Genomic DNA, 17,877 nt, shown 5'->3' with positions numbered 1-17,877 from the left:
ACCCATGCCCGGGGGAGGACTCGAACGTCCGACGGGGAGAGCCGCGCGAACCGTGACAATGCGCCCATAGACCTCACGGCTACCCCGCGCGGCAGCAGTGGATACAGAGCAGAAAATAGGAAAAGACCGCTGAGTACACTGGTAGAGATAAGCGTGCAATGAGGGTGAGAGGACATGACTTGGGAGGTGGTGATAGGACAAAAGGACAGATGCGTGTAAACTGTTGTGTGGGGGTGTGTCGACAATAGGTTACCAGAGATTAAGGCCGGAACAGTTTCAGGAGCAAGGAATGTGCTGTAAGGATAACGCCCTTCTGAGCAGTTCAGAAAAGCTAGTGACGGTTTAGGGGGGAATCCAGATGGCCCAGGTTGTGAAGCAACCATCCAAGTGACGCATGTTGTGTTCATTTGCATGCTGTGCCACAGGTTGGTCCACTTTGCTCTTGGCCACATTTAGGCAGTGGCCACTCATCCTGGTGGACGGGTGCTTGGTAGTTATACCAGAATAAAAAGCTGTGTAATGATTGCAGCAGAGCTAGTGTATGACATGACTGCTTTCACAGGTGGCCTGGCATCTGATGGGGTAGGATAAGCCTGTGTCAGGGAGGGGCATGTCTTGCACGTGGTTCTTCCATAGGGATATAATCCGTGTGCCAGGCGTTGGGATTGGGAATGGGATAGCGATATGTGTGGTTTTATATATCAATAGCGCCCCATGGGCGTCATAGCAACAGAATTGCAAGTTTCCGTTTCACATCTACATCTACATGGATACTCTGCAAATCACATTCAAGTGCCTGGCAGAGGTTTCATCTGAAACGTCCCCTTAGAAAAATTGTACAAGACTGTGCTTAAACTGACACACAATATTTTTAGCGCAACGCAATCTGACTTTCAATAATCCCTACAAAAGAATGGCCCTGAGTAACATTAACCTATACCTTTCACAAATCACTTACCTCGCAAAAATCTTCGTTACTCGAACTACTGCAATACAGCGAGCGCCACTACTGCCAGCTAAATAAAAGATTCAACTACGGAAGGCACTAACTACTGATAGGCATAGTTAGCAAATGAAAGATTTTAATAGAGAACAAACAATGTATTTACCTTAACAGTGTTGAAAAATCATAATATACATAGCAGTTCATGACATCCAGTCTTACAAATTTCAAAACTCCGCCATTTCTCTCCCCACATCCACCACTGCTGGCGGCTCACCTCCAACTGCTCAACGGTACGCGCTGTTCACATCCAGCTGCCCAACACTACAATGGCAGACAACAATGCAAACTAGCCACAGACTGCACACAGCACAGCCAGTGATTTTCAAACACAGCACTACGTAACGTTGCCAATAAGAAAACATAAACAACCTACTTACACATCAAACCACCTTCACAATTCTCTTTATTCCATTCTCGTATAGCGCGCTAAAAGAATGAACACCTATATCTTTCCGTACGAGCTCTGATTTCCCATATTTTATCTTGGTGATCGCTTCTCCCTGTGTAAGTCGGTGTCAACAAAATATTTTCGCATTCGGGGGAGAAAGTTATTGATTGGAATTTCTTGAAAAGATTCCGTCGCAAAGAAAAACGCCTTTCTTTTCATGATTTCCATCCCAAATCCTGTATCATTTCTGTGAGACTCTCTCCCATATTTCGCGATAATACAAAACGTGCTGCTTTTCTTTGAACTTTTTCGATGTACTTTGTCAGTCCTATCTGGTAAGGATCCCATACTGCGCAGCAGTATTCTAAAAGAGGACGGTTGGTTGGTTGGTTGGTTGGTTTGGGGAAGACCCGACAGCTTGGTCATCGGTCTCATCGGATTAGGGAAGGATGGGGAAGGAAGTCGGCCGTGCCCTTTCAGAGGAACCATCCCGGCATTTGCCTGGAGTGATTTAGGGAAATCACGGAAAACCTAAATCAGGATGGCCGGACGCGGGATTGAACCGTCGTCCTTCCGAATGCGAGTCCAGTGTCTAACCACTGCGCCACCTCGCTCGGTGGGAAAAGAGGACGGACAAGTGTAGCGTAGGCAGAGTCCTTAGTAGGTCTGTTACATTTTCTAAGTGTCCTGCCAATAAAACGCAGTCTTTGGTTTGCCTTCCCCACAACATTTTCTGTGTGTTCCTTCCAATTTAAGTTATTCGTAATTATAATACCTACGTATTTAGATGAATTTAGACTGATTTATTGTGTAACCGAAGTTTAACGAGTTCCTTTTAGCACTCATGTGGATGATTCACACTTTTCGTTATTTAAGGTCAACTGCCACTTTTCGCACCATTCCGATATTTCTTATAAATGGTTTTGCAGTTTGTTTTGATCTTCTGATGACTTTATTAGTCGATAAACGACAGCGTCATCTGCAAACAACCGAAGACGGCTGCTCAGATTGTCTCCTAAATCGCTTATATAGATAAGGAACAGCAAAGGGCATATAACACTACGTTTGGGAACGCCAGAAATCACTTCTGTTTTACTCGATGACTTTCCGTCAATTATTACGATCTGTGACCTCTCTCACAGCAAATCACAAATCCAGTCACAAAAGCACTTGCGTGGTTTTTCGCGGATTGAGTCATGTGTACCCATTGAGCCACACCTCCAGGAGCTCTGTGCGTCGAGTTCCCTCTGCTACCGCAGTACAGGACAATCGGTGGCGGTGGCTCAGCCCATTCACACTTGGAGCCACCTTGCTAAGGGATGCCTAGCAGACGCTGCTCCAGCTCCATCATTGTTATTATTGTATGAGATGGACTCTGATTCTTACTCATTTGTAATGAATCTTCCTTCCCTTGGAAAAGTGTAAGTTAAGGAAATCTTCTGTTTAGTGTGACTGAATTGCTTGCCAATGATTTCTGCTCGTCTGCGGCTTTCCTGTGACGACAGTACTGCACCACTTTTTAGCCCACCTCTCCCTACTGTTGTGTACAAAGTAATACAAAACATTATGGAACACAGCTTTAGTAGGGAGGGGAAAGTTCTTGGGTTGGGTGTCCCTCATTTCAGGGCATGATGATGTATAGTCAATGCCCTGATGAAGGATATGGTTCACTGTTCCAGTCTGTTGTTGTACATAGTTCTTGGGATATAGGGGAAGGATTGAGGAAGTGTGGGGATATGTCATGGGAAATTTGAATGCAGACTACATCTGGGGGATAGTGCCTGCCTGTGAAGGCCTTTGTGAGACGTTTAGCATACTTGGCAAGGGAGTTCTTGTCACTACACATATGCTGTCCCTGAGTGGCCAGGCAGTACGTGAGGGAGATTTTGGTGTGCACGGGTTTGCGGCTATAGAAATGCAGGTATGGTTGACGGGTGTACAATGGATAGAGGCGTGCATGGAGCCATCAGAGAGAGTGAACACAACGCCCAGGAAGGTAGCACGCTGAGTTGAGGACGACTGTGTGACTTGGATGGGAGAGAAGGTGTGGAAGTTGTGAAAGAATGGAAATATAGTGACTTGGCCCCAAATCTGGATAACGAAAGTATTGTCAATGAACTTTAACTAGACCGGGGGATTGGGGTTTTGGGAGGCTAGAAAGGTTTCCACTAGATGGCTCATACGCAGGTTCGCATAGCAAGGTGCTATGAGGATGCCCAAGGCTGTGCTGCGTATTTGTCCATATATATATATATATATATATATATATATATATATATATATATATATATATATATATATATACCCCTTCAAAGGAGAAGTAGCACTGTGTTAGGATAAAGTTAGTATCTTCCCTTCCAAAACAAAATATCGCTCCCATGCAGCCAGGCCACCTGTGCACATCGTGTCTGCAGTGACAAGAACTCCCTTGCTCAGTATGCTGAAGGTCTCACAAAGGCTTTCCCAGGCAGGCACTCTTCCCCAGACCAAGCATGCAAACAGATTTCCCGAGCCATATATTCACACACTCCCAGTCATCCTACCGTCCCTACCATACACATAGGAGCGCTCCCTTCTTCACTTAATACCACACAAGACTGGAACACCGGAACCACATACTTCGACAGGGCTTTTATTACCCGGCGTCATGCCCTGAAGTGTAGGGCATCCTATACAAGATCCCTCCACCTCTCCTAATATGGTGTCCCGTCGCCCACCCATTTCCGCAACATCCTAGTCCATCGCTGCGTTGCTCCCAATTCCAATCCCTTGCACAAGGGTCATATCCTTGTGGAGATCCTTGCAAGATCTGCCCAGTCCATCCATCCAGCACTTCCTACTGGATTCCTATCACAGGCTTATCCTACCCCAGCAGACGCCAATCCATCAGCGAAAGTAGCCACTCCACATACCAGCTCTGCTGAAATCATTGCACAGCTTTTTACATTGGAATGGCTACCAAACAGCTGTCCTCCAGGATCCCACCCTGTAGCACAACATTCATCTGAACATAACATGTTTCATTTCAATGGCTGCTTCACAAGTTGGGTCATCTTGGTCCTCCTTTCCCCCACTAGCTTTCTGAACTGCTCATATGGAAGTTATCCTTACAGCACATTCTACATTCCTCAAACCAGCTTGGCCTCAACCTACGGTAACCTATTGTCCCCACACACTTCAAACAATAGTTTTCCCCCTCCCCCTGTTGTGTGTTGCTCTCTGCCAGTCTTTTCCGATTCTCTGTTCCTCTCCTTTTCGGCTCCTCGTTTCCTCCCCACTCTCCTGATGCTGTGCTTGCAAGTGTTGTCTTGCCACCATCCAGTCCCTCCACACTCCCCCAGGCAGCACTCACTTCTCTTCCCCATACATACCCCGCTATCCTTTGCCCTTCTTTGTCACACTCCAGGTTGTTGTTTCCGTTGAAGCACTTGTATTCTGGCCGTAGCAGCCGGATACAGCGGTCATGTGTGCGTGAGTTTTGTTTGCTTGTGTGCCTGTGTGTGTGGTCTTTTTCCTTCCTGGAAAAAGCTTTGGCTTACAGCTCAATGTGTAATGCCTGCCTGCAGCTCAGTGTGTCATATTTACGGTGAGTATCGATCTATCCTTTTCACACTATTGTTGATCTTCCAACATGGACTTTCTATTGTTTGAATGTACAGGTTTTCTGCTAAAACCGAATGCGAGAAAAAAATGTGTTGCTCTACTGTGCTGTGAAAATGTGCGATTTCACTTTCTTCCTCGCTGTCAGTTTTAACAGTGGTAGCAGAGCATTTAAATCAAAAGGCAATTTTTTCTCCCACATATATATTCTTCCTCCCTGTAAATAATTTTAAAAAATTCTATTCACAACAATGTGCTGTTTTGTTTCATTGCTTGCAGTTGGTTTTAACAGGAAAGTTGTGTTTATGGTTTATCGACTTATGTCTAGAATACTATGGTACCTGAAGACTAAAACTACGCGAGATACTCTCATTGAAGATACTATGCTCACAGATCCAGCAGTTGGAAATGCATCTCTCATAACCTGTACTCCAATGATGCCAACTGATCTACCCATTCATTTCAAGCGAATTCATTCCTCAATCTAGGTTTCGTTTGCAACAATAGCAAACAATATTTTTTTCATAATGCGGGGCCGGCCATGGTGGCCGAGCGGTTTTAGGCGCTACAAAAAAAATGGTTCAAATGGCTCTGTGCACTATGGGACTTAACAGCTGAGGTCATCAGTCCCCTAGAACTTAGAACTACTTAAACCTAACTAACCTAAGGACATCACACACATCCATGCCCGAGGCAGGATTCGAACCTGCGACCGTAGTGGTCGCGCGGTTCCAGACTGAAGCGCCTAGAATCGCTAGGCCACCCCGGCCGGCCTAGTCGCTACTGTCTGGAACCGCGCGACCACTACGGTCGCAGGTTCGAATCCTGCTTCGGGCATGGATGTGTGTGATGTCCTTAGGTTAGTTAGGTTTAAGTAGTTCTAAGTTCTAGGGGACTGATGACCTCGGATGTTAAGTCTCATAGTGCTCAGAGCCATTTGAACCATAATGCGGGGCCACAGTCATAACATACTTCTTTAACGTCAGTACCGCCATTAGACTGTTGTTTGTTTACAATGTTACATTTACACTTACACAATCATGATTTCGGCTTCAAACTGCCATTATCAAGTGTTTTAAGTTTTATAAATTGCCTAAGATGGCATACTGTCGTATTAAAATACACTATTAGACACAATGTCTAAGAGTCGATACTTCCGGCTGAGCCTACTGCTTTGTTTCATCACTGAGTACACCATCTTGACTGAATGACAGTTGGCTAAGATGATGTACTCAGTGATGAAACAAAGCAGTAGGCTCTGCTAGAAAAATCGACTCTCAGACAATGTGTCTAATAGTGTATTTTAATACGACAGTATGCCATCTTAGGCAATTTATAACACTTAAAACTCTTGATAATGGCACTTTGAAGCCGAAATCATGATTGTGTAAGTGTAAATGTAACGCTAACAATAAACAACAGTCTAATAGCGGTACTGACTTTAAAGAAACAATAAACAAGACTCAATGTCAGAGAGAGAGAGGGGGGGGGGGTGAAGAGGAGAGAGACAGGGATGGGGGGAGGAAATGGACAGAGATAGGGGGAAGGACGAGATAGACAGGGAGAGGGGCAGGAGGAAGTGGAGAGAAAGGGAGAGAAGGAGATGGCTAGAGACGACATATCAAATTCCCATACAAATTTACCGACTGCGAAGCATAGCCAGGTTCACTAGTTTCTAGTAAAAGATCTTGGAAATTAAAAAAGCATTTATTTTCCTTAAGGTTCAAATATACTTATGAGAAACATATCCACATGTTGTTGATGTGGTCTTCAGTCCTGAGACTGGTTTGATGCAGCTCTCCGTGCTACTCTATCCTGTGCAAGCTTCTTCATCTCCCAGTACCTGCTGCAGCCTACATCCTTCTGTATCTGCTTAGTGTATTCATCTCTTGGTCTCCCTCTACGATTTTTACCCTCCACGCTGCCCTCCAGTACTAAATTGGTGATCTCTTGATGCCTCAGAACAGTTCCTACCAACCGATCCCTTGTTCTAGTCAAGTTGTGCCACAAACTCCTCTTCTCCCCAATTCTATTCAATACCTCCTCATTAGTCATGTGATCTACCCATCAAATCTTCAGCATTCCTCTGTAGCACCACATTTCGAAAGCTTCTATTCTCTTCTTGTCTAAACTATTTATCGTCCATGTTTCACTTCCATACAAATACTTTCAGAAACTCGTGAAAAAAAGAAAACTTTATGTATGGAAACATCGATGTATTTTTTGACGTATAGTCATGACATCAATGCGATTTATTGCATCGAATCAAAAATTGTATTTTTTAATTTCCATCCCAGTTTGCTTCGTCCATGGGCAAAGAGACTCTAACATATTATACTTACCATATACCTTCGGGCCAGTACAGAATATTTCTACCCATTGTAAATCTTAATGAGACTATAGTACAGGTCAACGGAACAATGTAACGTTGCATTATGCATTGCGAATGCAATGCTAGTCCATTGTGCTGCCTGATGAGAGTAATTTCGATGATGCTATCAAAGTTTTATGGAGAGAATGGCTACTGAAGTCTTAGTTTACATTTTAAAGTTTGAGTATACTGCTTTAAATATATTATTTCCAGCGAATTTATTTATGTTATCTCAGTCAGCAAATTAAACAGGAAGTGATGATGAATAATAAATAATAGTTTTCTGCCCTTCAAATAAACTTTGAACATTTTGAGTGCACCTCAGTTTGTGCTTGACGAAAAACTATAAAACCAACGGTAACACACAATAAGTAATGCAACACATTTTTTCTGAAAGCAGGTTGGTTTTATTCGGATTCCAACACATCACGTTACTCCCCCTCCTTTGGCTGCAAAACCCCATTTTTCAACACGATCAGCGTTCAATGCGGTAGACTAAAGTCACCTTACTAGGAGGGCCTTTATACCCCATGGTACCACTCTGCTGGTCGATGTCGGGGTCAACGACTTGCTGCATCAATAACCTCTCCAGTATCCACATACTGCTTCCTGAGGAGAGGATCCTTTGTTGGGCCAAACAGATGGTCCTTCGTTGATCTTTATGGTCTTCTGTTAGGCTGCAAGGAACCCACCGGGCACACATCTCTGAGTACCCCAACTGGTGGATGAGTGTGTCAGCATTACCAAGAGACGCGTTCATTTAAGCGGCGAGACGTTTGATTGTGATCCGTCGATCACCTCGACTGAGAGTGTCCGCACGGTCCAGCACTTCAGGGGCTGTTGTGTACGGCCAGTTGGCTTGCGGGACATCGGACAGGTTTGCGCGACCTTGCTATGATGATGACCGACGCCTCTGGGTGCTTTCGTTCACTGCCAGGTCTTCCTAGACATTCTGCAAGCGCCTATGAATATCTGCGATCCTCTGGATTTCCGCCAAAAGAAACTCAATGACAGCTCTCTGCCTGGAACGCAATTCCGTTACAGAAGTCATTTTGAAGGCTACATATAGCACCACCACCTATCGGAGCTTCATGAAAGTATAGGGGCTGAAGCGGGAACATTCCACGATGTCCCCTAACGAAGTCCGCACTTTTTCAACCGAAATTGGTGGAGAAAAACGCCCCTTTTAGTTATGGCCCATTTTTGTCTGTTGCGGTTTATTTATTCAAAACTAAAAGAACAGAATGGGAGACATTTGCCGTGAAATATCATGTCTGCACATGACATAAAAATCACTGACTGAAAGATAATGCTGTAACAGCTATGATTTAAATGTGTCGAATGACTCGTTAGTAAAAGTGTTTCGTCAGTTCAAGACTTAAAAGTAAACACATGTTTCGAAACAAACATGGTATCGAACAGTTCATATTATGAATTTGAACCACTTCCTGGTTTATTACGAGGCTAATCCGGAAACATTTGCCAGTGGAGAGATCACTATGAAACTTCTTATTAGTTACAGGATTCATGTTCTACATATTACATGCCTTTAATGCAGCGGTTCCACTTCTTTCTGCTTCCTCATGCCTCTGATCTTTGCTGATTCTTCTTCCTTTAGCGACAGTTTCCCAACGTAAGAGTAAGAGGGTGCCTTGAGTCTCTGTGTGTTCCTCCACGCTCCTTGACAAGGCCGCTGGCAGTCTGAAGGTGACTCTTCATACCAGGAGTCTTCGCCTGCCATTGCTGACGGTATTTACTTAAGACCTGATCAGTGGCAAGTGTCAAACTTGCGACCCAGGAGTTTTGAGTAGTAGTCCAAGACGCTACAGGGCATCTGGCTCGGATTTGTCCTCGAAGTAACCGATTTGTAACAGTTCGTTGTGTCACTGTGGTGACAACTGCTGCTCAGATTTCTGCTGCAGATGTAGTACGATGCAGCAGAACCATAGGCCGAATACGACTGTCTTCCCGCTCTATAGTTTCACGTGGCTCTTCGGAGCGAGTTGTTCTTGCGACCGTACATTTCGGTGACCACCCAGCAGTCATGTACCGGGTGATCAAAAAGTCAGTATAAATTTGAAAACTGAATAAATCACGGAATAATGTAGATACAGAGGTACAAATTGAGACACATGCTTGGAATGACATGGGGTTTTATTAGAACCAAAAAAAGACAAAAGTTGAAAACCTGTCCAACAGATGGCGCTTCATCTGATCAGAATAGCAATAATTAGCATAACAAATGAAGACAAAGCAAACATGGTGTTCTTTACAGCAAATGCTCAATATGTCCAGCATCATTCCTCAACAACAGCTATAGTGAATAATGTTGTGAACAGCACTGTAAAGCCTGTCCGGAGTTATGGTGAGGCATTGGCGTCGGATGTTGTCTTTCAGCATCCCTAGAGATGTCGGTCGATCACGATACACTTGCGACTTCAGGTAACCCCAAAGCCAATAATCGCACGGACTGAGGTCTGGGGACCTGGGAGGCCAAGCTTGACGAAAGTGGCGGCTGAGCACACACGATCATCACCAAACGACGCGCGCAAGAGATATTTCACGTGTCTAGCAATATGGGGTGGAGCGCCATCCTGCATAAACATCGTACATTCCAGCAGGTATTTATCACCCAGTCTGGGGATGATGTGATTCTGTAACAACATATCGGCGTACCTCTCACCCGTCACGGTAGTAGTTTTGCTGTCCAGCGCTATCTGTCGGACATTTTGTGAACCTTTTTTTTGTTCTAATAAAACCCCATGTCATTCCAAGAATGTGAGTCAATCTTTACCTCTCTATCTACATTATTCCGTGGTTTATTAAGTTTTCAAATTCATACTGACTTTTTGATCACCCGGTATATTGGCTTCGTTCTTCCTAATATCGCCGAAGGAACACCCAGCTTCTCGTAGCCGTATTACACGACCTCGTTCAAAATCAGCGACGCGTCTTTATCACCTTAAAGGCATTTTTGACTAACATCAACCCACCACATTCAATCTCAAAGATAATGAACGCTCACGACCTTTACACCATGTGTTTAAACCAAACCTGATTTTCATCCTCATAGTGGCGACATCAGGGCCACTCTTCCGCGACTGCCGCGAAATTTTTAATAGAGATCCTCTTTCAGACACAGAAAACTCTCCTACTAACTTTCTTTTATGTCGCACCATTCCTTCTTGGTATAGGTATCTTTTATCTGTCAGTGTAGTATTAATTAAAAGACACGACCGCAAATTTTGTACTGTAGCAGTTTATCATATTGAATGAGAAGACTGGATAGATAGATAAACGATAAGGAGGGAGAGCAGATGTAGACTGATGTTTTTTTCCGGCAGATATGGCTGAACGACAACAACCTGAGCCGGCTGGATAGCGCGCAGGAGCTGGGCCGCTCCAACATGCTGAAGCTGGTGGACATCCGCTACAACCCGTGGGTGTGCGACTGCGACACGCAGTGGATGGTCACCGTGCTCACGCCCCTCATCAACCGCACGACGCCGGAGCTGCTCACTGGCGCTGGGTCAGTCTCTCTTCTCTAGGGTTTACAGGTCATAACCGCACGAATTCCCACCTGCGTTCTGCACGCAGTCACGGCCGTGTTGGCTCGTGATCCGGGAGTGGAAGTTTGGAAGAAGCCGTAACCTACAGCAATACATTAACAGACAGTTATTAGGATGGACAGTTGTAAGAGTCGAGGGACATGAAAGGGAAGCAGTGGTTGGGAAGGGAGTAAGACAGGGTTGTAGCCTCTCCCCGATGTTGTTCAATCTGTATATTGAGGAAGCAGTAAAGGAAACAAAAGAAAAATTCGGAGTAGGTATTAAAATCCATGGAGAAGAAATAGAAACTTTGAGGTTCGCCGATGACATTGTAATTCTGTCAGAGACAGTAAAGGACTTGGAAGAGCAGTTGAATGGAATGGACAGTGTCTTGAAAGGAGGATATAAGATGAACATCAACAAAAGCAAAATGAGGGTAATGGAATGTAGTCGAATTAAGTCGGGTGATGCTGAGGGAATTAGATTAGGAAAGGAGACACTTAAAGTAGTAAAGGAGTTTTGCTATTTCGGGAGCAAAGTAACTGATGATGGTCGAAGTGGAGAGGATATAAAATGTAGACTGGCAATGGCAAGGAAAGCATTTCTGAAGAAGAGAAATTTGTTAACATCGAGTATAGATTTAAGTGTCAGGAAGTCGTTTCTGAAAGTATTTGTATGGAGTGTAGCCATGTATGGAAGTGAAACATGGACGATAAATAGTTTGGACAAGAAGAGAATAGAAGCTTTCGAAATGTGGTGCTACAGAAGAATGCTGAAGATTAGATGGGTAGATCACATAACTAATGAGGAAGTATTGAATAGGATTGGGGAGAAAGGAAGTTTGTGGCACAACTTGACCAGAAGAAGGGATCGGTTGGTAGGACATGTTCTGAGGCATCAAGGGATCACCAATTTAGTATTGGAGGGCAGCGTGGAGGGTAAAAATCGTAGAGGGAGACCAAGAGATCAATACACTAAGCAGATTCAGAAGGATGTAGGTTGCGGTAGGTACTGGGAGATGAAGAAGCTTGCACAGGATAGAGTAGCATGGAGAGCTGTATCAAACCAGTCTCAGGACTGAAGACCACAACAACTACAATTAGGTTGGTGCATAAGTCGTAGCGATTTTGTTTTGCGTGTTGGTATTCCGGTTGCTGTGGGTTTATTCATCGATTGCCTTTTTATTTGTAGTTCATGTTGCTATTTGAGTTTGAGTTTATATACTTTCATTTTGTCATTTACAGGAGGTAGTGAGTGGAGATTTGCACGCTAGAAAATGGAGTGCCAAGTACAGAAATCGGAATATTTCTGACATATTCTTCTGTTTGAGATCAATAGAGGGGTGACAGCAGCGGAGTCAGTCAGAAACGTTTGCGCTGTGTCTGGGAATAATGCCACTGGACAGAGTACGGCAAGAAAATGGTTTTCTCGTTTTAAGGAGGGTCGTTTTGACATTAGTGACTGTCCAAGTTCAGGAAGAGCTTCGGGTTTGATGAATATCGTTTAAACGCGTAAATCCGCAATGATCCACGTCTGTGTACTCGACAACTGCAGATGTGATGAACTCTGATCATTTCATCATCGTGCGGCATTTGCATGCAGTGGGAGAGGTTCAAAAACTGGGTGTGTGAGTACTGCATGCACTAAGCCAAAATCACAATAATTAGCTGGTGATCATACGTGCGTCTCTGCTTGCTCGTCAACACCGACCTTTCAAATGGTTCAAATGGCTCTGAGCACTATGGGACTTAACATCTATGGTCATCAGTCCCCTAGAACTTAGAACTACTTAAACCTATCTAACCTAAGGACAGCACACAACACCCAGCCATCACGAGGCAGAGAAAATCCCTGACCCCGCCGGGAATCGAACCCGGGAACCCGGGCGTGGGAAGCGAGAACGCTACCGCACGACCACGAGATGCGGGCAACACCGACCTTTCCTATCCTGTATCGTTACATATGACGAGAAATGGGGCCTTTATGCTAACGTAAGGAGAAAATGAGAAAGGAATGGTTGAGTACAAACAAAGCAACAACTCCCGTACAAAGACCTGCGCGCATCCACAAAAGATAATGTAACACATCTGGTGCGACACCAACGGTGTTGTAACCATAACTGCTGACATTTATTGTCAACAACTGAAGCGCCTTGCAGATGAAACCCAAGAAGAGCGTCCAGGAAGACTGCGTGAAGTGTGTCACCACGATAGACTGCTAGACTGACAAAAAGCACTATACAGGAGTAGTGCTTGGAGCCCTGCCGCACCCGCCTTATTCACCTTTTATAGCGCCCTCAGGTTTTCACCTTTTCTGCTCCCGATCGAACAGCCTTCAAGGCAGTTGCTTGCCGGATATGAATGCGGTCAGAACGTGCCACGATGAGTTGTTCGTCTCAAAATCACGTGATTTCTACAGTCGCGGAATGTGGAAGTTACCTCAGCGTCGGCGGCCTATGGTAAATGTTGAAGGAGAATGTACTACTGATCACTGATGTCTGTTATGTGTATCTGTTGTGTTTATTTGACTTATAAACTTATGGAAAAACAATGCGAACTTTTGCACCAACCCAATACATTACTTACTGATCATTAAACATTGATATAACTTAAGGAGAGTATGAATCCCGCTAATGTTAAAGTTGCTAATTTCATGACACAGTGTTTCAAGAATTACTACATGCAAATTGATGAAACTTTTGCAGTTTACTTAAACGTCCTTCCGGTTCTTACCCTTTCAGTTTGGTTGAAGTATATATTCTAGGAGGTAGAATAGCAATTTTTTCTGATTTATTTGTTGTTAAATATTTCCTTAAATTTTTGTGCGTTTTACTAGCAACAGATAAGCTATCTTTACCATTCGATAGGTCTTTGTCATAAAGGCGTCATAAATTAATTTTAAAAAATATCAAAAGTCGATCTTCTATAGTTCCTGAGGAAATGGGTCACTGGACTGGGAAAATTATTTTTTCAGAAACTGCAATTAAAAATTAATTTAAGTTAAAACAGTTTAATACAAACAACAGCTAAAACGTATCAGCACCGTAGTCTTCATCTTCTACAGTGTTCGAACCCATCCTCTGAAGCTTCCCTTAAAAGATCTTGCTCGTTTGACACTTTTTGACCTTGTAGCTCAGCCTTGTCAACTCGCTCCCTCTCCAGTTCCTCCAGCATGTCCCGCGTCTTCCAACCAGTTTTCACTCCCAGCTCCTCAAAGACTTTCAGTCTACCAGTACAATCAACACTAAATGCGATAATAGCATCATATACACCAACCCTCAATGTATGGTACCCCACAAATACATTTTTAGACACTCTTGTGAACACTACATTGTTGAATGACTCATTCACATTTTGTGTTTTCCCTGTCAGATAATTCTTCAAAAGACCTGGATTTGCCGAATCTCTACTAGTGGTTTTAGTCAACGCAAAAGCCTTAGATAAAGAGTTCACGTGGGGAATTTTTTTCTACAGCTCCGATTGATTCAGGTTTCTTATATTTACATCACTCACCTGAACGAAGGTTGTGGATCAGCCTGTCACCTGCTGATATTTTATGCAAAAAGGTTGCCCACACAGCTTCTTTCACACTTAAGTTAATTGCTTCTTGTGGCTTGACTATAGTATTCTGATTGTTGAGTGACGGCATTGTCTAGCAGACGACTCCTAATAATCTTGCCATGAGACAGCAGTGACTTCAGTAGCTCCTGTTTCACTGCCTTATACCAAGAATGTCGCATGCACAACACATACAAGAATCACAACTGTTATGTCAGTCCTTCCACGTTATGCAGTGATATTTCTACTAGTATTGAAATCATGCCACTCCCTTCTATACGTTATGGGTCTTGAGATATTAATTTTTAACTGACTAATGTTTTACGAAATCCTAAAACTGTCCTAACCCATTAATTAAATTAGGTTAAATATACTCGCAGTCAATGAAATTTAATAAATCTTACACCAAGTTAATCATCAAATCCCGAATTATGTTTCTATACGAAAAAAAAAGAAATTAAAATTTTTCAACAAAATGGTCATTTATACTCCCCTTAAATCGACGGATCCTTGTAATGGGAAAGTCTATCACAAGACGGAATCAGCGACCCTTGACAATATGTCAGCAAGTCGACTATGCTCGACACGACGTTAAAGGAGAATCTGAATTTGCGGTAGCCCAGTGGAGCGAAGCGACGTCGTACTCAAGAGTTAAGCGGCAGAGGCAGTGAGAAGGCGGTGGTTTAGCGTAGCTGGCGGTTATATGTTTTATGTGACCGCCGAAGAAAACTGACCTTCGCCTGCTCTTTAGCCGGTTATATTGCCACCAGTAACACCTCCATCCCCTATTCTTTAAAGAATCGAACTACCTTTTATGCAACAGCTTCAACGTCTGATTATTTTATATATGAGTTAATGTATTTTCAGTAAAGCTAGTTTTCAAGCGTCTCACTGTTTATGACGTCATACATCCTCAACTATCTGTCGTACAGTGATATAATTTTTCACGTACGTCCAGTGGTGTATGTCGATAAGTAAAGTAATGTCAATCACACAAGCTGGTAACGACGGTACTGGCTCGAATGCAGGCACCGCCTTTTAACCCTGGGAAATTTTAGCTCTGTAATCCTGGGATTGAACAGGAAAGAGATCAAACGCATGACTGGACTGACGACCGACCATGGGAATTTCAAAAAACACCTACACACAATGTGTATAACGGGAGATGACCCTAAATGTAGGATCTGTGATGAGGGTGAAGAAACGGCATCACACCTAATCTTCGAATGCTTGGCACTGGAGAGCAAAAGATACAGTATCTTCGGGACAACTAGACCTGCAGAAATTGTGTCTAACAAAAAACTGGCAAAGGGGCTCTTTGCACTATTTAAGGGCGTTGGTTGCCTTTACTAGGTATACAGGGAGCGATACCGCACAATAAACTCTGTTTCGGTGCAGGCAGTGGTGGGTTAGACCTAAGCTGTTGTAGCTTCCCTGTCAAAATCAAATCAAATCAGCCCTGGGAAATACTCCCGGTACACATTTGATAGCAGGCTGAGTTGATATACCGCTGTCTTGGAGAGAATGGAAGGAGGAAATATCCCCGCACATATCCAGGATTGAAGTAGGCACCAAGAGCGCCGGACACTAGTGCTCTACGTACTAGACTACAATGGCAACACTACAGGTAGATACTGTCTACAAAATTTGTTGTGAATAGAGTTAGTGTTAAAGCAGTAATAAATTAAAACGTTATACCTGATGCTTAAGTTTTACTGCGTGCACAGTTAAAAACAGCAACAGATATTTTTTTTTTCTTTTCATTATTTTGTGTCTTTGGGAAACGGGGAGAGGATTGCCAGTGAGGAAAAGTTTCCGAAATATTTGAAATTACGTGTAAGAGCCAAGTGCTCCAATTGTCAAATCCTGGATGAATATAGTCTGGGTAATTTGCGCGGCGTGAGTTACACTGCGACAAGACGCAGACTTGATTTCTAACTCTAATACTTGACTCATCATGTTAAACCACCAACGTATGACAGTGCCTCTTAATGTGTAGATTATGGCAGGACTTTAAATTTTTAAATTCGGTCATTAATTAATTTACATGAAGGACTGAGAAATCAAATTTTTGTTGCTCCTGGAAGCCATTAGATAGCCAACCCACATCTGCGACAGGGTGGCCATCTTAGCTGTTTAATAATATACACCGGTGTGCAAAATTTAAGGATGAAACTAATTTTTGCATGACATGTCACTGCCGAGAAACAAAGCTCTATGAAACTTGGACCATGCATAGAAGCAACTGCTACAGTTTAGTACCACAGGTAATTGAAAGAAATACACAGTGAGACGATGAGATATGACACTTTCATTCAAAGACAACAATTACACCGAAGTCATGCTGATTCATGATTATCTCAGGACATTACAAACGGTGGGACATAATTCTCAGTAGGGTGTGGGGTCACCATAGGCAGCAATCTAAGAAGAACAATGTGCTCCCATTCTGGCCAAGAAGTTGGTAAGGAGTTCTTGTGGTAGGGTACTCCATTCCTCCACCAATGTGGATGACAACTGCTGGGTAGTCATTCGCGCATGTGGACGTCCTACAGTAAGCCTCCCCAATGCATCCCACAGGTGCTCAATGGGATTTAAGTCAGGTGAATGGGCAGGCCAGTCCTTCCCTGAACATCCTCTCATTCCCAGAGCTCCTCCAACTGTGCAATTCGATGTAGTCATGCATTGTCATCCATAAAAAAGAAGTCACAGCCGAAATCACGCAGTGAAGGAGTACAGCATAGGAGCACATTGAACTGCATGCATTGCTGCCCACAGTTATCACACATCCTATTAAGAGGTCCCACCTTTTGTAACGTCCAGGAGACCATCATAGACCGCGGTGACTTCAGAGTGACTATCACCTTTGAATAATGTTGCCATTTCTGTTGTTCTAAACACGTCTCTCTTTCAGTTACCTTCTTTCATATACCGTAGGGGCTCTTTCAATGTGTGGTGGTCCAAGTTTAATCGAGCTCTTTTACTCGGTTGCGACACACCATGCGAAAGTTACTTTTTTGCTCACCTATGTAGATTTTAGGAGTTCCCTAGGTAGTTAACATGAATAGCTAATGGTCATGTTGCGTAATTACCGCCCTTGCAATGGAGTCACTAAAGCTATGCCGTCTCTGCCATTGGTCCATCTTCATCCATCAGTGGCTAAGATACAAGAGAACACACACACTGAACATAAACTTGAACAGTGAGCATTCATTTTCCCAATTGACTACAGAGGCTGCTAGAGGGTTTGTTTAAACAACCCATCAGGTGAAAAAAATGGTTCAAATGGCTCTGAGCACTATGGGACTCAACTGCTGAGGTCATTAGTCCCCTAGAACTTAGAACTAGTTAAACCTAACTAACCTACGGACATCACAAACATCCATGCCCGAGGCAGGATTCGAACC

General features: G+C 43.6%; 1 protein-coding gene across 1 annotated transcript in view; it reads left to right on the top strand.

Moving 5' to 3' along the window:
• Positions 1–17,877, top strand: part of LOC124545375 (leucine-rich repeat-containing protein 15-like) — a 54,852-nt gene that overhangs the window by 27,424 nt on the left and 9,551 nt on the right. Inside the window, exon 6 of the mRNA XM_047124286.1 lies at positions 10,710–10,894. Within this exon, the coding sequence (XP_046980242.1) occupies positions 10,710–10,894 (185 nt within the window). The remainder of the gene's footprint in view (positions 1–10,709; positions 10,895–17,877) is intronic.

The sequence above is a fragment of the Schistocerca americana genome, chromosome 8, assembly GCF_021461395.2.
Source record: "Schistocerca americana isolate TAMUIC-IGC-003095 chromosome 8, iqSchAmer2.1, whole genome shotgun sequence".
NCBI lineage: Eukaryota > Metazoa > Arthropoda > Insecta > Orthoptera > Acrididae > Schistocerca > Schistocerca americana.
The sequence above is the reverse complement of the archived record's forward strand: the minus strand, read 5'-3'. Positions and strand labels throughout refer to the sequence as shown.